A 23,640-nucleotide genomic window follows, 5' to 3' on the forward strand; every position below is an offset into this window, starting at 1 on the left:
AGGAACCATTCTGTGTTCTTCCACAATAAAACTTCTAACTGAGGCTCATGGCTCAGGCAGTAGGGCATGTAACTCAGGGTTTTAAGTTCAAGTGCCATGTTGGGTGCAGACATTACTTAAAAATAAAATCTTTCTAAAAAAACAAACAAACGAAAAAACCTCCGACTAACCTTCTCAGGGAAAATATCTAAATATCTTTTAACAGTAGAAAATTATTAGAATACAAAAGCAATCTCCCTCATCCCCGCAGTTCTTATCCAACCAAACAATTGCAGATGCTAGAAATTCAATTTTAGTACTAAACTCTAATTTCCATTTCTAGCTTATAGTTAAAGTTACAGAAATGGAACCAAAGAACAATACAAGTGTAGTTCCCACCACACATGCTTGTGAACTGAACTACATTTTGTTTGCTTACAACTCATGACTTGATTCAAAGTTTCCAGATTTTTAAGTGTGAAACCAGTAATATATAGGAAGAAGAGGAAACATCAATAAATATTTGTGTGTCTTAACTCTGCATCATACTAGTTGGTATGATATTGGACTTACTATTTAAATTATCAGAACCTCACTCTCCTTATATGCAAAATACAGGTTATGCCTTACAAAGCTATGATGGTTACATGAGTATATATGTAAACACACCAACATAGTGGTTGGCACACGGCAAGCATTCAAAAAATGGCAGTTATCTGGCAACCCCTGTGAATTTCCAGTTAAAAACCTCTCTCTACTTCAAAGTACCAGGTTAAATTCTACCAATTATTTTCCTACCTGAGTGGAAAACTGGTGACAAAAAAATGTTCACTTCTGTGGGCAATAAACAGTAAAGTCATAGTATAAATATGCAGTTTAGATTCTACTCTGAAATATGAAGACTAATATGCTTTGTTAATTATAAAATATTTTGCATTAGTAATCGTTTCAACTTGTACGGGGTAAAAAACTTAGGAAGCTATAAACACCAAGTTTAGAGCAATTTAACAATGAAATTTAACTTGTATGTTATCTTCCAGAATTCTAATTTATAGAAAAATTCGACTAGTCAGAGTTCCTGTGAATGGCAGTCAATTAAAATGAACTTGTCAACTCTGAAACAGTACAGTATGACCATTTCAGAAATTTCTCTCCACCCTCATTAAACTCAAAAAATGAATCTGGAAGATACACTGGGACTATCTTGAAGGTCCTGCTATTAAAAAAGGTCATAAGTTGGGGTGCTTGGGTAGCTCAGATGGTTAACCATCTGCCTTCGGCTTGGGTCATGGTCCTGGGGTCCTGGGATCGAGCCCCACGTTGGGCTTCCCGCTTGGCGGGGAGTCTGCTTCTCCCTCTCCCTCTGCCCATGTTCTCTCTCTCTCTATCTCTCTGTCTCAAATGAATAAACAAAATCTTAAAAAAAAAAAAAAAATGTCGTAAGTTAAAGAAGTAGGAAGTCTTCCAAAGCAGAAACAGAAGAATAATACCTGACAACTGCAAAATGTTTCATAAAGCAGTTTCTAAATAACAAATACTTTGTCAGACTAATCAAGGAAACCATTAATATGCTCTTTGTCTTGGGGCCTGTAAGTTTCACTTGAAATCTACATTTCAAGTGAAAATACACTTAGTACATTAGTAAGTGATGGAAGTATCTAAAAGGAATCCACTAAGTAGTTTTATTAAGCACACTAGCTATACAGGCACTAATTCAGGTGCCAAACTTCTTTCAATTACAGTTCATGTTTCACGCTTATTATTCCCTTTAACAAAAACTAGTAAATCATAAACTAAGATATATTGGCATACATATAATGAATTGATTTTGTCATTACTGTAAACACAAAGACACTTTTATAAATGTAGCCTACAGAAATGGCAAAGGAATGGCAAATGGACTTCAGCTTGTACTGGCAGTCTGGTGCAGTAATAAGCAGGATTACTAAGTACTAAGCAGGATTTTGAGTTAAATTTCAACTCAACCAGATACTGCTACAGGCAAACTATGTCTGCCATTGGCACTGGAGGGGATGAGGCATCATAAGCCATAATAACTGTCATCATTGGTCTACAAAATAAATACTTTGTAAATCAATTCATTACACAATCAACTGTGATTCAACTTTTATGTGGCAGCTTTTCAAATTACAGAAAAACGTTTTATTCACAGAAACAATGCACTAAAAGGAAAATGTTTAAAATAATCAATGTCTCTTTTTTTTAAAAAAGAAATAATTTCTTTAAGGCGAAAAAGAATAGCAATAATTACATCAGCATTCTCTGGCAGCTACTATAAAAAGAATCATTAAAGAGCCTATACAAAAAGTGATTACTTACTTTCTGAACATGTAGTTTCACCATTGGTAACAACTTCAGACTCTAACTGCAGCCCATCAAGACAAACTGACAAGTCTCCTATTGTCTCTGTTGGCTCTTTGTCACCTACAAGCTGTAAAGTCACAACTACTTCCTCAACTGTAAAAGAATATAATTACAGAACAAAATGGTCACTTTTTTTTCTTTAAGTCATCTTAACTGTTAAAAACAATGTCAGAAAAACTTAGTATTTATGTGTTCATAAATTGTTTTCAGTATACTTCACTGAGGTGCAGGCCTTTTGACACAAAACATTTAAAAAATAGAACAAAATTTGCTAATGCTTAATATCCATAATGTAAAATACTAACTAGCTCAATCATCTCATTTGTTATATTCATGCATAAAATAAACCAGTAGTATTATTCAGCAACATATGCCTGAAATTTATTGAGTGAAAACATGTAACTTAAGAATGGATTATATCTCAGAGTGCCTGAGTTGCTCGGTCAGTCAAGCTTTCAACTCTTTATCTCAGCTAAGGTCAGTCAAGCTTTCAACTCTTTATCTCAGCTAAGGTCTTAAGTATACGGTCCTGAGTTCAAGCCCTGTGATGGACTCCATGCAGGGCGTGGAACCTACTTTAAAGAAAAGAATGGATTATATCTCTTAAATCTCAAAGGAGATTTAGGAAGTATGTTTTAGATAGTCACGGGGTAGAAAAATATTTATGTTTCAAAATCATGATATTAATCAAAACAAACATGTTTCAAGTTAATATATATCTGTATTTTATATATACACACACAAAACCACAGCCATCTAAAATTAGGAAATTATGGGGCGCCTGGGTGGCACAGCGGTTAAGTGTCTGCCTTCGGCTCAGGGCGTGATCCCGGTGTTATGGGATCGAGCCCCACATCAGGCTCCTCCACTGTGAGCCTGCTTTTTCCTCTCCCACTCCCCCTGCTTGTGTTCCCTCTCTCGCTGGCTGTCTCTATCTCTGTCGAATAAATAAATAAAATCTTTAAAAAAAATAAAAATTAAAATTAAAAAAAAATAAAATTAGGAAATTTTAAAAATAAGTATTTGAAAAGAAAATCAATATTAACCATATTTGTCTCTGAAATGGGATTACATTTTTCCTTCACCTCTACTCTCTTTTAGTTTTCCATAATTGAGTATGTAGTATTTTAATAAGTGCTTATTTATCAAATTTATTAAAATATTGGGTCAAAAATGAATGGCTAAACCAAGCTTACTCAGATTGCTTTATTTTTTTTTTTATAAGATTTTTTATTTATTTATTCGACAGAGATAGAGACAGCCAGCGAGAGAGGGAACACAAGCAGGGGGGGTGGGAGAGGAAGAAGCAGGCTCATAGCGGAGGAGCCTGATGTGGGACTCGATCCCATAACGCCGGGATCACGCCCTGAGCCGAAGGCAACTGCTTAACCGCTGTGCCACCCAGGCGCCCCACTCAGATTGCTTTAAATAAATAGTTCAAGATTCTTCCCCTTATTAAAATTATAACCAAGTAAACTTAAGAACAGTGAACATAGTCATTCTGTATCTTTTACACATGAATTTCATATAGAAAAACAAATAGCCTCACAATTTCTGTTACTTTTACATACATACGTTTCATGTTGTTTGACTTTAAGGTTTCAAAGATATCTAATGCAGCAGTTCCCAACAAAACATCAGATTTCAGTGTCTGGTGACTCCACACACGAAAATGTAATTTACTCACAGGGGTGACGATACTAGAAGTAAAGAAAGGTAAAAAATATGTATTATTTTCATTAGAAATATCACAATGAGATCCTAAATAAATTACAATTAAATTTTAATGTCTGAAATCTTTTAACTGTAGACCTTACAGCTTACTCTACAACCAATATTGCCCATTTTCTATAACTTATGGAAAACATCTGAATGCTACATGTTCACCTCATCATTTTCATTTGTAGTTGAACTAGAGGGGCAACATCATGCATGTATCATCAATAAAAGTAAAACTGCTTATCATGCTAGAAACTGTTAAAAATCTAATTTTACTTTAGTAGTATAAAAAAGTTAATTTGTAAATTAAATCCTTATTTTAGGTCAGGTAGTATGGTAAGCCTGAGGTTATATCATTTAATCTTCACAGCAACCCTAAGAAATGGGAATTACCACCCCCATCTTCAGATACAGAAACTGCTATTCAGAGAAGTTAAGCAATCGCACAGCTAGCTAGTCAGTGGCAGGCTGTAATAGGAACAAAGTTCTGACATTAAAATTTGTATTGAAAAGTTCCTCAGTCTTGGGAAAAAGAAGAAACAAAAAAGTTCTTCAGTCAGCTACATGATTTGAGGATTGTATTAGATACCCCAAGTTTCACACTGCTAGAAAGAAAGTGTCCATGATAACTGTCAAATATAGACTCACTCACACCTTGTCAAATGCCAATAAAGAATACTATCTGGGGTACCTGGGTGGCTAAGTCCTTTAAGTGTTTGACTCTTAAATTCATCAGCTCAGGTCATGATCAGGGTCATGAGATTGAGCTCTGCATCCGGCTCTACTACGCTCAGCGTGGAGCCTGCTTAAGATTCTCTCTCTCCCTCTCTCTCTGCCCCTCTCCCCCACAACTCTCTCCCCCCCCAAACACACAAAAACAAAACAAAAAACAAAAAAACTATCTGTAATGCTAATTTCCAAAGCACGTTTTGGGAAATTTGAATTTGTAATAAACTTTATACTAAGTATTTCAGAGTCATTAATCAGAAAAATAGGAATGCTATATTATCTGCCATAGTATGGCTCAATGCTATAAAGAAAAATTCTAAGGCGCCTGGGTGGCTCAGTCAGTTTAGCGTCTGCCTTCAGCTCGGGTCATGATCCTAGAGTCCTGGGATGGAGTTCCGCATCAGGCTCCTTGCTCAGCAGGGAGCCTGCTTATCCCTCTCTGTCTGTCTGCTATTCCCCCTGCTTGTGCTCTGTTTCTCTGTCAAGTAAAATAAATAAAATCTTTTTAAAAAATTCTAGAAAAACTTGAATTTCTCTATATCTCATTCTAAAAGGTGATCAAATCTGGGGGGACAAATAAACACTTTCTCAGAAATCTACCTATGCCTATTCCCCCCATCATCATATTTCCACCACCATTTTTTAGTTAAAACAAACTAAAAACTTTTCATCTTAACACTGCCTCTTCTTTTGGGGGATGGGGAAGGACAATGTATTCTTTCTCTTTAAAATTCTCAGATGTTATGTTCAGAAGAACATTCAGTACATATCAAGAAAATATTTTTCCATTAGTCACCTGGGAATTCATAATGGGGATAGAATAAAAGAAATGATTACTTTTACTTCAATTTGAGAGAGGATAAAGTATACTGTCAAAGATGGTCTTAACTAAATTACTTCAATTCAATTCTAGAGAGAATGCCTGCTATGGAAGCCATGTTAAAATTGCAGACCAATCCGTTGCAACTTAAAAATTCAAAACTTGAGCTATGTGTTCCCCCAAACATCTGGGCTCAACAAGAGCACTATCATAAGGGGCTATAAGGCGAGTTTCTTTTTTCTTAACTTTTAAACCACTAAGAAAAGCATATCATTATCAGCTTAAGAGTCTAAGTGCACATCTAGTGAGCAGAGCCAGCAGTTGGGAGAAACTAGATGTGCATTCAGTCAATACTCAATTATTCTGCTGAACATCTCTAGTCGTTATGGAGGCTCTGAACTTTTATAGATTTCATTTGCTTTTTTAAAAAAATTTTACTCATCTAATTTAAAATTTAGAAACAATCTCTAACAGATCATTAATTAAAAACAGTCTAAGAAACTTTGTTGAAATACAGATGAGAAACATTAGAATGATACTTCTTAAAATTTCACTCATTTGCTCAAAATCATCATAAAGTACATCAAGATACCCTAGAAATCCAAAATTCATGTTAAAGAATAATTTCTCTATATCCAATTTGTTTTGTCATTTATTAGGAATAAATACTATACACATAAGCATTTATTGTGTGATGAGCATAAGTATCTTATCTCACCATTTAGAAATAAAACTTTTCTTTAGTCACTGGTTTATTTCTCTAAGGGAAAAAATGCAAGAATTCCAAATGTTAGGTAATAAAAAACAATTTTTGTGTATTTGATGTGGTAACAACGAATTATATTTTGAACTACATTTTAATATAGTTGGTCCCCAAACTAAATATGCTATATTATTTTGAAATCCATTTGTTGATGTCATGTTTTCTTCCATTTTAGTAAAAACATTAAAATTAATCTGTAATTCTCTTTAGTGAGTGTTCAATACCAACACATGGGGCTTTGTCAGTAAGTATTAAAAATTGATCTATCTGCTACTCCTATGCATTCTACAGATAAAACAACATACGGGCACATGGATGTATACTGCAATGCTGTGTAATAACACATTAGAAACCAAGTGATAACAGGGAGCTAGTAAAATGAATGATAGTCCATTATTACTAAGGAATATTATGTAACTATACAAGGTATGTTAGATCTGTATGTATACAGCTAGAATAACCATACTATGTAAAGTACAAAAACAGAGTTATATAGAATAAAGCGTATAATTTTTTTTTTTAAGGAAGAAAATCCCTGTGTAGGTTCTGTGTGGACATTGTAATTAAAAACACAAAAACAAAACTATTTTATAAACTGAAAAATAAAGTGAGCGGGGCACCTGGTGGCTCAATTAAGCATCTGCCTTAAGCTCAGGTCATGATCCCAAGGTCCTGGGACCCAGTCCCGCAACAGTCTCCCTCTCTGTCTGCCCCTCCCCCCAGCTCATGAGAGTTCTTTCTCACTCTCTCAAATAAATAAATAAATAAATAAATAAATAAATAAATAAATAAATAAGAATAAAGTGAGCTACTTATAGCTCTAATTTAAGTAAAGAGCTGTTAAGAATCTTTCTAGGCCCATGACCATGGGCTCTCCAGATTCTGTTCAGTACCAATAATGATAATATCATCAACCAAACTAGAGAAGGTAAAGTAGAGAATGGAAAAACAGAAATATCTAAAGAGAAACAAAAAGGAGACTAAAGAAAGGAGTCCTAGGTATAGGGGAGAAGGAAAAAAAATGAAAGAGGAGGAGGAGCAAAGAAAAGTGAGAAATTTTTAAAGCTTCATTTCTATTCACCTACTAAACTAAATATACTATAGAAAATACTTTCAAACCTACACTGTAAGGGGCTGCTTCCATTTGGGACTGTTTGTATTGTTGCACTTTTCTGTCTTCTTTGACTGTCCATCTACTGTGACTTCCACATAAGGACTCGGTCCAAACCAATTCTTTTTATTTTCTTTAAGTTTTGCTGAAATGACTAGGCAAAAGAAAAGGGAAAATATTTCAATATTTGAGATGTTAGTTCATCCTTCAAATCAATTCAATTTCATAAAGGTTACAGAGAACATTATTACTTTTACTCAGAGAGGCAGTTTTGCTCTAAATTATTTACTAATGTTATTCAGTCATGACCTTTGTATTTCCTCCCAACCTAGTAAATAAACATAGTACTTCCCCCATATCATGCACCCAAATTACTATTAATATACCTCCAATGCCGATATCGATGGTCTCAGAACTCCAATGTCAATTAAAAAGTAAGAAACAAACCTGGTCAACAAATATTTGAACACCTACCATGTACCAGATACTGCTCTAAACTGTAAATACAGCAGTTCACAGTACAGAAAAGGCTCTAGCTCTCAGGGAGATAATAATACCCTACTTAGAGAAAATCCGTGTGCTGAAAGACAGGCTAATACAGCAGCATATGACTTGGTAGTAAGGAAGGCCTCTGAGGAAGCACTTTTAAGCAAGCATCTAAATGACAGCCATGAGAAGACTGGAAGTGGGAAGAGCATTCCAGAGAAAAGCAAAAAAACTTGGCATATCTGAGGAAAATATAGCAAACAGGAAAGTATGGTAAATGAAGTGAGATCACATTTAGCTTTGTAAGCCCAGATAAGGAATTTGGATTTTATTCTAAGCATGCTGGAAAGCCACCAGAGGAAGAGAGTTACAAACCAGGATTATTTTTAGTATCTCATACACCTCGTATTAGCAAGAGCTTCCTATAAAGTGCATCTTAAGATACTGGCTCCATCATCTTCAAAGACCCTTGAGTGAGTCACTTTTGCCAAAAAATAACCTTGTCCAAGCCCCTTGGAAGGTGTAACAAGTAAATCTGAATCTAGCAGAGCACCTCATGGTTCCTACAAATGAGAACTCACTGCTCACCCATAAATAAGGTGATCACAGCCATGGAAATATTCTACCAACTGGATATCTATTCTAGCAGCAAAGCACAGAGAATACCAGTGCCTCCTTGGAGTTGCTAGAGGAGTCTGTATAGCAGCTACCCAAGAAGCTCAATATATAGTCCAAAGCACAGACGGTCTGGGCATCCTATAAGTCCAGTCCCAGGTAGGAGCCATGAATCTCTTGACTTCACAAGTACCACATAGTTCTGCTGTCCTTTGGTACTTGTATGCCTTATTTTGGCAGCATGCAAGCCAGCTATAGGGTTAGTATTCCAACAATGTATGCACATTCTATAAATTAGAGCTTCATCATTATTTTGGAATATCTGGTATAATAAAGTTCAATCAGATTTGAAATCAATATGCACTAGCAAAAAAACTATCTGTCAAAGGAAGAAAAAGAGCGGCAAGAGACATCACTGAAGTTGGCAATAAGAAGCCACTGAGGAATTTTAAGTAAAAGAGTGCTATTCAACAAATTTACTGAGTGCCTACTACATATATCATGTATTATCTGAGGCACTGAGAATACAGCGATCATCAGACTAATACTCAAAGATCATTCCATTGCTGTGGGAAAAATGAAAGGGAAACAAAAGTAGGAGTTAAGAGACTACAGGAGTCATCTAATCAAGAGATGACAGTGGTTTGGACGAGGATGGTGAATATGGATATGGGGAGGAATAAATATTTTCTAAGGAGAACTAACAGGATTAGATTACATGAGGAAGTTGGGAAAAAGAAGAGGCAAGGATAACTCTCAGGTTTCCAGCACGAATAAGTGGATGGAAGATAGTATCATTTAAAAAGATGGAAAAGATCTGAGAAACAAGTTTGAGGGGGATGGCATGGGCAAGAAGAAATCAAGAGTATTATACTGAATGTATAAAATTTGAGATACGTGTGAGACATCTAAGTATAAACAATTAAGAAGTCTTCTTCAGAAAGGAAAATATTCAAGTGGGGACCAGACCTATCTCTGATTAATGCTCTAGTGCTTAATACGGAACACAATTCAATCATAGGATTGCCACAGAAAAAATATAAAACTCTTATTTTTAATACATTTCTGGTCTGAGAAAAGGTGAAACAGCCTGAACAATTATGCAAAGCTCACCACTGTATTTCAGGGTCTCTTATGATCCTCTGAAACTGAATAAACCTAAAACAAAGCAATGTAGGCCTGACAGGAAGGAAATGATCTGCCCTCAGTGGTTTTTTAGGATTCAAACTTTTGGGGCGCCTGGGTGGCTCAGTCAGTTAAGCATCTGCCTTCGGCTCAGGTCATAACCCAGAATCCTTGGATCGAGCCCCATGTCAGGCTCTCTCCTCGGCAGGGAGGCTGCTTCTCCCTCTCCCTCTCCCTGCAGCTCCCCCTGCTTCTGTGCGTGCGTGCATGTTTGGTCTCTGTCAAATAAATAAAATCTTGGGGGGAGAAAAAGGATTCAAACTTTTAAAGGTTATTTTGCCACATAATCCCACCCAACCCCACTAGAACCATTTTAGGAAACTTTAAATGGGAAAATAAAAAGGGTAAAGGAAACTAACATCAACTGTTAGTGTTTGCTATATGTCTAGACTTAAAACATTATTATTTCAATACTCAAGACTATTCTCCTGAGATGGATACTATCATCTTAATTTTTACACATAAAAAGACAAACTCAAAAGAACTTAAAAGTTTGCCCAAGGATCACTTGGGAAGCCTGAATAAGAGAAATTAAGTGCTCAAATCTCAGTTTAGAATGCATAAAACTTTATAGTCCTAATATTAGAAAATAGATCACTTACTACTTCCTGAAATGTAAATTCCTAGAGTAAATTAGAAGAATAAAAACAGTAAACTGTACGACAGGGAACCAAAAAAAAGTCAGTATCATCTGTTACCTGGGCAACTGCAAAGGTCTCTACTAATTTTTCGTTTTTAACCTCACATCTACAACCTCTCACAACTTCTGGAATTATCTTCCTAAAACAGATGTGATCATGTCAATATTTTTCAAATGCTTCTCTAATACCTGCAAAATGAAATTAAAACTCTGGGGTATTTTACATTGTTATGTACCTTTTCAGCCTCCTCTTATACCAAATCCCACCCATCCCCCCTGGTATTCTAACCACCCTTAGCTGTTTGCTGTCCCTCACAAGGACCATGCATTTTCATGTGCTGCTCTGGAAGCTCCACTCAAAATGACCTTCTTCCTTTTCTACCTAATAAAATCCAGTACTTGCTGAGAAATAAGTGACCCCTTCTCTTTTGATTCAATACTTCTTTAAACCTAAGAAGTTAAATTGCTCCTGCCTCTACATTTCCATTGCATTTTCATATTTATGTATGGTTCCTACAGCTTTTCGTTCTGTCTCAGCTTTTAGTAAGTTAACTGGTTTTTAGTTTAACTCACCCTGTAATCCCTGTTATGACAAGGATGTGGACAGTCTTTATAATTCCAATAGCATTTAATAATTTAAAAATGTGAGACATTTAATCTATTTGTTGAACCAAATGATTAATCATGGGAGAAAACAAGTTTCCCTGCTTTACTGTTATATACACACATACAGTATCTATTGCATATAGTGTCATGGCATATATTAATGTTCTTCTGGGGCGCCTGGCTGGCTCAGTCAGAAGAGAATGCAACTCCTTATCTTGGGGTCATGAGTTCAAGCCCCACATGGGGTACAGACATTACTCAAATTAAAAACTTTTTTAAAAATTTTAAATTTATATTAATGTTCTTCTGATCCTTTCCGAAGGTCAATGCTTTGACCTGACTTTGGTTCTTCATCCTAACTTTCTAGTACAAAAAACTTTGAGAAAATTTATTATGTTTTTAGATTTATTTATTTTGGGGGGGTGGGCAGAAGGAGAGGGAGAGAGAGTCCCAAGCAGACTCCCCACTGAGCATGGAGCCCGACACAGGGCTCAAGATCATGACCTGAGCCAAAACCAAGAGTCGGATGCTTAGACACTTAACCAACTGCACCACCCAGGCACCCTAACAATTTTTTTTTAATTTTTTATTATTTACTTGACAAGAGTCACAGAGAGAGAAGGAACACAAGCAGGGCAAGTAGGAGAGGGAGAAGCAGGCTTCCCGCTGAGCAGGGAGCCTGATGCAGGGCTCGATCCCAGGACCCTGAGAACATGACCTGAGCCGAAGGCAGACGCTTAACGACTGAACCACCCAGGCGCCCCCTGGTACCCTAACAATTTAAATATAAAGAAATTAAAGTGAATCCTTAGCTTATCCTAACCTATTTTGGGAACCGGGAGATTACAGTGAACAAGGTAAAACAAGTAAGGGTGCTGAGACCTCGTAAATAGCAGTATGAGCTGATAAGAAATAAAACCAGTTAAGCAAAGGCTAACTTTGTGGTCAGAGTTATGACAGGCCACAAGAGGCCTCTCTAGCAGATCTACGTGTTGGCTAGATAGAATTTTATATAAACTCTGAACTTTAATTTTAAATAAAAAGGGCATTCCTAGTATCTAAGCAAAGATTACAATCTTCTAGTAAATTTGGGAAGTGCAGTATTATTCAATTCCAATTAGTAATAAAGTCAAGATGGTTTCTCCTCTCCAAATGATCAGTTTTTTTTTTTTTTAAGATTTTATTTATTTATTCAACAGAGACAGAGACAGCCAGCGAGAGAGGGAACACAAGCAGGGGGAGTGGGAGAGGAAGAAGCAGGCTCATAGCAGAGGAGCCCGATGTGGGGCTCGATCCCTTAATGCCGGGATCACGCCCTGAGCTGAAGGCAGACACTCAACCGTTGTGCCACCCAGGCGCCCCTCAAATGATCAGTTCTAAGTAAAGACTGAGGCAAAGAAAGTTCTAGGAAATACCAAAGTTACTTATTTGCCCACATAGTATAATGCTAGCACACAGCAAGCATTAAATAAAAAACACAAATGAGTTCAGAATAATAGCTGAGGTTATGTGTAAAACGTAATCAAACAAGAAATGGCTAAAGATAGGGAAGAACATAAGAAAACAGACTTATGTCCAAGGTAAAGGACCAGGCCATACAATTAGAGAAAAAGAGTAGATGACCCAAAAAATCCAATCGTAAAAATGAGCAGAATCTGATGACGGACAGGGATGTGAAGAATAAAGGACAAAGAAGTGAAGAAAATTTTAAGTATGTGATCCACCAGTTAGCCTCCTCATAATACGTTAACACTTCCATTCCATAAGTTAAATTTTTACATAAACAGCAATCTTTCACAAAAACTACCATTCTTGCCATTCACTGACTATACTATTTTAAACGTAAAGAAAATTAGAATGAGGGGTGCCTGCGTGGCTGTTAGTTAAGCATCTGCCTTTGGCTCAGGTCATGATTCTGGGGTCCTGGGACTAAGCCCCACGTGCGGCTCCCTGCTCAGTGAGGAGTCTGCCTCTCCCTCTCCCTCTGACCTTCCCGCCTGCTCATGCTCTCACTTGTTCGCACTCTCTCTCAAATGAATAAAAAAATCTTCAAAAAGAAGAATAGAAAAAAGAAAAAAAAGAAAATTAGGATGATAATGTAAAATAAGCAACCAACTTTATAAAAGATTTAAGCTTAGACTGCTGTTAAGATATTAAATTAGGGGCGCCTGGGTGGCTCAGTCGTTAAGCGTCTGCCTTCGGCTCAGGGCATGATCCCAGCATTCTGGGATCGAGCCCCACGTAAGGCTCCTCCACTGGAAGCCTGCTTCTTCCTCTCCCACTCCCCCTGGTTGTGTTCCCTCTCTAGCTGGCTGTCTCTATCTCTGTCAAATAAATAAATAAAATCTTTAAAAAAAGATATTAAATTAGACAAGTAATACTAGAAGGAGAAAGAAATAAGGAATAGGGGAAAGAATAATCTATACTTATACAGTGTTTTGGAGTTTTCCAACTCACATACACTATCTCCCAACAACCATGTGACAAAGATGTTAATATCCTCAGTTCACAGCTAAGAAAACAGGCTCAAAGATATTAGTGAGACGCACAGGGTTATAAAACTATTAAGTATCAGAACCAAGACTAAAATCCAGGGCCATTAACTCCCCTGAAGATGGGAGTCATTAGTCTATATAGATTTTTTTTTTTTTTAAGATTCTATTTATTTATTTGACAGAGATAGAGACAGCCAGCAAGAGAGGGAACACAGGCAGGGGGTGTGGGAGAGGAAGAAGCAGGCTCATAGCAGAGGAGCCTGATATGGGGCTCGATCCCAGAACGCCAGGATCACGCCCTGAGCTGAAGGCAGACGCTTAACCGCTGTGCCACCCAGGCGCCCCTAGTCTGTATAGATTTCTTAACTAAAACTGAGGGTCGTAAGTTAGATGACTTCCCCAAGAGTTTAACTGTAGAAGCTTTACTGGCACACTAGTCAAAGCATTTTAAAGTATTTATTTTTTGCTATCACTTTTACATCTGATAAACTACACAGGAAAGGTACTGACCAATACGAAGAACAGTACAGAGACATGCAATAACAATATTCAATTAAAATGTGAACAGATCACTAAAGCTAACAGAAGCTCCCAAAGCAACTACCTCAAAGAATTACCTAGATCTATGTGAAAGAGAAGCACAAAAGACAATCTTTCTTATTCAACTCAAACTTGAATCAGCTAAATGGCTACTCAGGTTATTTCCATAAATTAGATTCAAGTTATATAAAGTGTTACTAACGCAGGGCCACCTGGGTGGCTCAGTTGTTTAAGCATCGGAGTCTTGATTTCGGCTGGGGTCATATCTCAGGCTCTGTGCTCAGCAGGGAGTCGGCTTGAGATTCTCTCTCTCCATCTCCCTTTGCCATCCCCCTTACTCTCTGTCACTCTCATATAAATCTTTAAAACAAAAAAGTGTTACGAATCCACCAATACTATACTTTTTTATTCTATGTAAATGCCAAAAAGGAAAGGTGACGCTGCCTTTCCTTGGATACTCTTATAAAGAATTGAGTGAAATTAAAACTTCTATCCAGGGGAGCCTGGGTGGCTCAGTTGTTAAGTATCTGCCTTCAGCTCAGGTCATGATCCCAGGGTCCTAGGATCGCGCCCCGCACCAGGCTCCCAGCTCAGAGGGGAGGCTGCCATTCCCCCTGATGGTGTTCTCTATCTCTCTGTCAAGTAAATAAAATCTTTTAAAAAATAAAATAAAATAAAACTTATATCCAAGTTCCCTAAACAACCCATTTATCAACAAACAGCACTATGAATTTTTTAAACCTCTATTTTGTTACAGCTTACAAAAAAGTGCCGTTTCTCTGAAATAAATTTTCTATTTGCCCTCACTTAACCAGGTGAGGATGACCAATTAGCCAAAATATATTGTAAACAAATAATTAACAGGAATGTATGTATGGGTGCACATATGATAGAGGAGGTAAGAAAATAGGGGCACTTGTTTGGCTCAGTTGGTAGAGCATGTGACTCATGAGTTCAAGCCACACTGGGCATGGAGCCTACTTAAAAAAATAAATTAAAAAAAGAAATAAATTTGAAAGAGGTAAGAAAATAAGAGTAAGAAGCCATATGCAGATTTAGTGCACTACCTAATCAAGATTCCAATAGCATTTCTGACTAAAAATAAATCTTAAAAATAAATAAATAAAGCTACAGTAATCAAAACAGTATGGTACTGACATAAAAACTGACAAACAGACCAATGGAACAGAACTGAGAGCCCAGAAATAAACACAAACATGTAAGGTCAACTAATACTTGACAAGAGCCAAGAATACTCAAGGGAGAAAAAAACAGCCTCTTCAGTAAATGGTGCTGAAATAACTGGATTTAAAAAAGAAAAGAAAAGAAAAAAAGAAAAGAAAGAAAGAAAAAGACAGGCGCCTGGGTGGCTCAGTTGGTTAAGCACTGGGCTCTTGATCTCAACTCAGGTCTTGATCTCAGGGTCATGAATTCAAGATTTGTGTTGAACTCCACAGTAAGAGTGGAGCCCACTTAAAAAAAGGGGGGGGGATGCCTGGGTGGCTCAGTTGGTTAAGCATCTGCCTTCAGCTTAGGTCATGATCCCAGGGGGTCCTGGGATCAAGTCCCACATCAGGCTCCTTGCTCAGAGGGGAGGCTGCCATTCCCCCTAATGGTGTTCTCTCTCCCTGACAAATAAATAAAATCTTAAAAAAAAAAAAAAAAGAAAAGAAAAGAAACTAGAGCAGAACCACAAAATAGAATTTTAACTTTGGCACTCAATTCTCCTATCAGTCTTTCACACCAACTTTCTAAAACACAAATACAACTGATTACTCTTGGTTAAAAGCCCGATTACTTTCCATCTCTTCCAGCAATGATTTTTTTTGTAGCCCTGACACACAGCTGAAGGAGATGACCCACACCCACTAAATTCTTATGGCTCCTCACTCTGCAGCAGTCGCTTTTAAGGGCATTGGCGAAGTCTTGTGCATTTCCCTGCTTCGTGTCTCTTGCTCATATTCTTTCCTAAAAAGATCCCTTCTACTCCCCTACATTTTTTAAAAATAACTTCCTACACTTAAATAGTAACAGTGCTTTAAGCACCACCTCCTTTCACAGCAACTCTGGTCAAATACCTCTCTCTTTCCTGACCAAAGATGTTCTCTCCTCTTGCCATTACCATATACCATAGCATTTATTTTTTATACTTGAATATTTATGCCTTCCTTGATTCTAGAAAGATGCTGAGGAAGCTTACCAAAAACAAAAAGACCCATACTATAACTGACCCATTAACACAGAATAAAAAATACAATGTCATTAAAGGGATTTGTGCAAAAAACTTGGATCGGAGGTTTCTAGCATTAAAAGCAAAGAAGTAAACAACGAATTATGAAGAGCAGTTGATTCTGTTCAACTTGGCACATTACTCCTCATAATCTTCTGCTCTCCACTTGTCTCATATCTAATGATGTATTTGCCAAATACATAATTTTTATCCAATCCTCATGTTTGTTTTTATTAAATTGTTTTTACCTTGTATTTGTGCATTCTCAGAAAATGTAGAACCAAGACTAAAACCTTATAAATGGCAAGAATTTTGTCTTCCTGAGGTGTATTCAGGCATTTATTAAATGTTCTTCCTACTATGATAATAATGATGATAGCAAATATGATAAACAGTATGCAAAGAAAAAAGTCAAAAGGAATATAAATTGAAACCTAAAGCAATAACAGTATCATCTCTGAGAACTAAGATGATAAACAGGACCCCTGACTATTATTTTACTGAGTTTTTAAATAAAAAACACGTGCATTAGCAATGTCCACAATAGCTAAATCGTGGAAGGAGCCGAGATGCCCTTCAACAGATGACTGGATTAAGAAGTTGTGGTCCATATATACAATGGAATATTACTCAGCTATCAGAAAGAACGAGTTCTCAACATTTGCTACAACATGGACAGCACTGGAGGAGATAATGCTAAGTGAAATAAGTCAAGCAGAGAAAGACAACTATCATATGATTTCTCTCATCTATGGAACATAAGAACTAGGATGATCAGTAGGGAAAGAAAGGGATAAAGAAAGGGGGGGGTAATCAGAAGGGGGAATGAAACATGAGAGACTATGGAATATGAGAAACAAACTGAGGACTTCAGAGGGGAGGGGGGTGGGGGAATGGGATAGACTGGTGATGGGTAGTAAGGAGGGCACGTATTCCATGGTGCACTGGGTGTTATACACAACTAATGAATCATCGAGCCTTACATCAGAAACCGGGGATGTACTGTATGGTGACTAACATAATATAATAAAAAATCATTAAAAAAAAAAAAAAAAAAAAAAAACACGTGCATTACTTATGTAACCTGAAAAGGTAAGGTTTTTTTTTTAAAGATCACTCCAATCAAAGGTTTCAACATTAATCTGCCCCCAAAAAAGAAAAGTAATAAGAAGCTGGCTCAATTTAAATCAACTACTCAGGCTGGCCTCAGGATGGGGAGCAGGGGAAAACAATCAGAATGCTACTTAACAAAGCAATATTAATATCTTTCACTGAGAATCAGACATTGCTAAGGAAAGACTACAGTGAAGGAATCCCCCAAAATAAATTAAGATGCTGTCACCTTATAAAAGTGTTATTTTTATATAATTCAATCACTTTAAGGTTTTGAGGAAGATAATAATAAGGATATGGTTTATGGCCTAATATTCATAATCCAGAAGTAGATATAAGACAGGTGTAATAAGGGGGCTCCTGAGTGGCTCAGTCAGTTGAACATCTGCCTTCGGCTCAGGTCATGATCCCAGAGTCCCAGAATCAAGCCCTGTACCGAGCTCCCTGCTCAGTAGGGAATCTGCTTCTTCCTCTGCCCCTCAACCTGCTTGTGCTCTCTCTCAAATAAATAAATAAAATCTTAATTTAAAAAAAGACAGGTGTAATAAAAGCTAAAATACTGGGGTGGCTGGGTGGCTCAGTCAGTTGAGCATCCAACTCTTGGTTTCAGCTTAGGTCATGAATTCAGTGAGATCGAGCCCTGCGTTGGGTTCTGTGCCTTCCTGGAGTCCGCTTGAGATTCTTTCTCCTCTGCTCACCGCACCCCCCCACCCGCTCATGTGCTCTCTCTCTAAAATAAATAAATAAAAATTTTTAAAAAGCTGAAATACTATACAGAGAAAATTGTTCTATAAGAAATAAATGCCATTAAAAGGATAAAGATTAAGGTTTCACTGTGTGATACAGACACACGCATGTCTGAAAAAACTCTGGTGACTCACCAAATAATTCATATATAAATACCTACAAAGAGACCATATGGAGCCAGACTGTTAAAGCTCCCAGCCCTGGCTACAGAAATTCTATACTATAGCCAAATAGAAGGCCTAAAAGTTTTTGAGCAGGAATGTAATATAACAAATAGCGTATCAGAACATTAGGAATACTAATATGAAAGGGATATACTTGGTTAGTATGGTTAGAGAAAGAAAGAAAGAGATATTAGTTAAGTAATAGCAGACGTTTCTCCAAAAAAGATATACAAATGGCCAATAAGCTCATGAAAAGATGTTCAACATCATTAACCACCACAGAAATGCAAATCAAACCCACAGTGACATACCACTTCATATTCACTAGGATGTCTATAATCAAAAAGACAGATAACAAGAACTGGCAAGGATGTGGAGAAACTGGAACCCTCATACATGGCTGATGGGAATATAAATGGTGTGGATGCTCTGAAAAATAATTTGGAATTATTCCTCACAAAGTGAAACATATATACTGTATGACCCAGGGACTCCACTCCTAGGTATATACTCAAGAGAACTGAAAAGACAAACCTTCACAAAAACTTGTACACAAATGTTCATAGCATTATTCATAATAGCTAAAGAGTAGAAAAAACCCAAACATTATCAACTGATAAATGGATAAATAAAATGTAGTACGTTCATACATTTAATATTCTTTGGCAATAAAAAGAAATGAAATACTAATGCATGCTACAATACAGATGAACCGTGAAAACATGCTAAGTGGAAAAAATCAGAAACAAAAAGCCATACAGTTTATGATTCCATTTATGTGAGAGATCCAGAATAGGCAAATCTACAGACAGGAAGCAGATTAGTGGTTGCTTAGGGCTGAGGGTGGCTAGGGGACATGGGAAGTATTCCAGTAATGGGTAGAGGTTTCTAAAATTGAATGTGGTGGCTGTGATACAACAATGTGAACATACTAAGGATCAGTGACCCTCTAATAAATAAACTATGTGGTATGTGAATTACCTCTTAAGGCTGTTAATACAAAACAAAAAATAATAGCAACTGCCCAGACACCAATGTTTAATAGGAGAGAAAAAATAAAACCTGCAAAATACTCAAGAATATCCTGAAATAAAAACATAATTTTTATACAACTAAACATTCTGTTCATTCATTCATTAAGCAAATATTAATTCAACACCTGATATAAAAGAGCCACTGAAGATTTTCTTAAGATCATTTTTTATATTGGGGGAAAAATTATAGCAGTAGATCTTTTTAAGACTTACCAGTGATCTGAAGTTGTGATTTCATGGTCAGGCTACCCATTGAACCAAGCTGTGATCCACTGCCAGACATACCACCAACAGGACGGCAAATCTGAGCATTGAAAAAGAGACACTGTAAACATGAAAAGATCCCATATAAAAAATATGTATAGTGCTAACCAGGCTATTTCCATGTCTTACTGAAGACCACACAATAACAGTGTCCTTAACATTGCTAAATAAAATTTTCAATTCTAGTATTCATCCTGCCTAACCTATCAACAAAATGACATAGCTTATCATTCCTTCTTCTATGGTTCACATTCTTCCTGGAGCTCCCAAGACACATTCTCTAGGTTTGTCCTACCTCCCTGATTGTTCCTAGGCTCCTTTGACAATCCCTCCTGTTTTCTCCCCCTCTCTTAATGTTGGAGTGCCCTAGGGCTCAGTTCCTGGTTCCCTCTTATCTCTCTATGCCCATTTCCTCAAGGATATCATCCAGTGTTATGGCTTTAAATGTCATCTATATATATATACACCAGTGAGTCCCAACTATATTTCTATCCCAACTCCAAACAAGTTCACTTAGGCATCTAAAAGACAACCCTCCCAAACTTCACACATCAAACTGAACTTCTGATAACAACTCCATCCTTTCAGATCCTCAGGCTAAAAACCTTGGAGTCATCCTGCCTTTGTTTTTCACTTCCCTTCGTATCTGCCAGTAACACTCTCTATCTGCAAAATATATCCAGAATCCAACCATTTCTCACCAACTCTACTATCGATCTGTTCACAGTGGTTTCTGAGAGCCTGACTTTTTTTCCTGGATTATGCCTCCCTCCTAAGTTACTCCAATTATCAACAAGTCTCCCTGTTTCTACCTGGCGCCTAGCTTCAGTGCCTATTCTGAACACAGCCTTTGGTTGAGGTCGTGATCCCACTGTCCTGGGATCCAGACCCATGTCGGACTCCCTGCTCAGCGGGGAGCGTTCTTCTCCCTCTCCCTCTGCCCTGCACTTGCCTGTGTTCTCTCTCGCTCTAATAAGTAAAATCTTTAAAAATAAAAAAAATAAAGTGTTCAGAACCTTGCAAAGGCTTCCATTTTACCCAGAGTAAAAGCCTAGATCAATACAATGACCTTAAATGACCCATGCTACCCCTGCTCCCAACTTGCTGATCTTACTTCCTTCTACTCTCCTAACCTACCCAGGCACTTATCTCCTTATTATTCCTCAAATATGCCAGCACATTCTAGCCTCAGAACTTTTGTTTTACTTGTTCTCTTGACAATATTTCAGTCTGCTCCACCTCCCTTGTCACTTTTTTTTCCTTCTACAGAATATATCACCTTCTGACACACTAAGTAATTTACTTGGCTGTTAAGTTTATTGGTTTCAACTTTCTAGGCCAGAATATTAACTCCATGTGAGCAGAGATCTTTGTTTTGTCCACTGATGAAAGCCAGAAGCCCAAAACAGTGCCTGACACATAGCAAACATTTATATAGGTTTGATGAAATAATTTAAAAATTAATAAATTAAAAGGCACCTTAGCATGTGCAGAAAGGAAGGGTAGAGGGAGAGAGAGAAGCACACTCCCCGCTGACCAGAGAGCCCAATGTGGGACCTGATTCCAGGACCCTGGGATCATGACCCGAGCCAAAGGCAGACGCTTAACCAACTGAGCCACCCAGGCGTCCCAGGATATTCTTCTGATTCAAAGTGCTTGTAATACAAAAGGTCCTCAAAGACATCATTACAACATTCTGTACAGTTATTACCTTCTCCTCAATACCCAAAGAATGTATGTAACAGTACTATGACATCAAGACAAGTAAATCAAGAGACACCAAATGAAGTCCAACATCTGCATGATAAACTACTATTCTAGTTGCTGATGTGTATCAACAATTTATTGCTGGAAAAATATCCTTTTTTATAATATGGCACAGATTAATTATTCTAAGTTAACATTAATTACAAAGTTGCAAAGAAAATAAATTTAAGATCTCTACAGAAATAAAATATATTTTAAAAACTCAAATTAACTTCATACAGAAAAGATTCATGAAAGTACACACTACATTTTCAGGAACACTGATTCTCTCCAGATAATTACAGAGAATCACTGTAGTCGAAAGAGATGCTCTACAAAAACATGCTGGTAATTTTAATAATTTATGAACTCATACATATTTTATATATCAAGTATTTTAATAAGAAAAATTACAATCATCAGACGTATAATAGCAAAAAATAAAACCTAAAGAAACCACTTAAATATCAACTGGCAACCAGTTAAATCACATATTCATACCATAGAACAGAATACTATGCAGCCATTAAAACAAGTAACTTATTAATGACTGAAATTAAATGATTACAAGAATATTTAAGTTACAAAATATATACAATATGGTGTTATTTTTGCAAACAAAAACAAACTATATATTCCTATAGGTACATATAAATAAATGCAGAAAAAGTATACATCCGAAACTGGTCACAGTGGTTACCTCTGTGGAGGAGAGGAATATATAAAGAAGGTGGTCATGGGGATCTTTGGTTTTATTATGTATTGTGTGAGGTTTTTAAAAGAAAGCATGTATCACAGATGATTTGCACAATTTTTAAAACAGGATAGAGAGAGTAGATATAATAGAGAATCTACACTTCAAGTCCCATCTTTTCCCTTGAGCTCCAGACCCTTAGGTTTGACCATTACTTACAACTGCCTACCTACCTGGTTAAAATGACTAAATTTCACACTCACCCTGGCCTCAATAGCACGTCATCCATCCAATTGCTCAAGCTAAACATATGGGCATTATCTTTCCCTCAATAAGTTCTAAACATACCCTACTATATAGATACTTTTCTCCTTCTCTTCTTAAGCATCCTAGTCCAAGCTACAAACACCCACTCCTTCCTTGTCAACAAATTAACAGAAGTCATAAAAATGGTCTCCCTGCTTCAGCACTTGCTCCCGGCTCTGGCTCCCTCCCCGTCCCAACATTCTCCCCACAGCAACTAGAGTACTCTTTTAAAAATAAGTTAGATCGGGGTGCCTGGGTGGCTCAGTCTGGCTCAGTCGTTTAAGCGTCTGCCTTTGGCTCAGATCATGATCCAGGATCCTGGGATTGAGCCCCGTTGTCAGGCTCACTGCTCAGCAGGGAGTATACTTCTCCCTCTCCCTCTGCAGCTCCCCCTGCTTGTGCTCTCTCTCTCTCTCTCTCATAAATAAATCTTTAAAAAAAATAAGTTAGATCATATTTTACTCTGCTTAAATACTCAGTAACCTCCTTCAGTTAAAACAGAATCCAAACTCCTTCCCCTGGTTTACACATGCCTGACTCCATTCTACCCATGACTGACTCTCTGATCTTACCTCCTATCATTCTCCCCCTTACCCACTAAAAGTGTGCTTTCTTTCTATTTCTCAAACACACTAGGTCATTCCAGCCTTACAGCCTTTGTACCTAACTGTTCCCTTTGTGGGGAATGCTTTTTCCTCTATCTTTAAATAGGGGCACCTGAGTGGCTCAGTTGGTTAAGCATCCTGCTCTTGATTTCCATTCAGGTCATGATCTTGGGGTCCTGGGGTCAAGCCCCACATGGCTTAGTGGGGAGTCTGCTTGAGGATTCTTCCTCTGCCCCTCCTCCAGCTCATGCACAAGCTCGCTCTCTCTCAAACAAATAAATAAATAAATCTTTTTAAAAAAAAAATAGCTAACATCTTGTATTCAGGCTTCAAGTTAAATATCACCTCCTCAGAGAGATCTGTCTAGACTTATCCAACCTAAAGTAGCTATCCTATCACTTTCTATGACATCACTGAAACTTTTCTGTTTTATTCACTCTAAAGTCCACAAAAGTAGGCACCTTTTCTACCCTGTTAATCAGTGCCTGGAATATTCTGGAAGTTTTGTTTATTTTTTAAGTCCACAATTTCACCCATCACAATACCTAGTTTCAAAAATACAAGAAATAGAAGTATTGGCAAGAATGCTGAGAAAAGGGACCCTGTGCACTGTTAGTAAGAATGTAAATTGGTACAGCTACTGTGGAAAACAGTATGGAGGTTC

At 37.2% G+C, this 23,640-nt stretch overlaps 1 protein-coding gene across 1 annotated transcript in view; it reads right to left on the reverse strand.

Moving 5' to 3' along the window:
- ITCH (itchy E3 ubiquitin protein ligase) overlaps positions 1 to 23,640 on the reverse strand; it is a 126,201-nt gene that overhangs the window by 67,914 nt on the left and 34,647 nt on the right. Inside the window, exons 3-6 of the mRNA XM_026503324.4 lie at positions 19,575 to 19,665; positions 7,519 to 7,660; positions 3,940 to 4,064; positions 2,320 to 2,457 (exon numbers count right to left, since the gene is read on the reverse strand). Coding sequence (XP_026359109.2) covers positions 2,320 to 2,457; positions 3,940 to 4,064; positions 7,519 to 7,660; positions 19,575 to 19,644 — 475 coding nt within the window. The 5' untranslated portion in view covers positions 19,645 to 19,665. The remainder of the gene's footprint in view (positions 1 to 2,319; positions 2,458 to 3,939; positions 4,065 to 7,518; positions 7,661 to 19,574; positions 19,666 to 23,640) is intronic.

Source organism: Ursus arctos, unplaced genomic scaffold (genome assembly GCF_023065955.2).
Source record: "Ursus arctos isolate Adak ecotype North America unplaced genomic scaffold, UrsArc2.0 scaffold_16, whole genome shotgun sequence".
NCBI lineage: Eukaryota > Metazoa > Chordata > Mammalia > Carnivora > Ursidae > Ursus > Ursus arctos.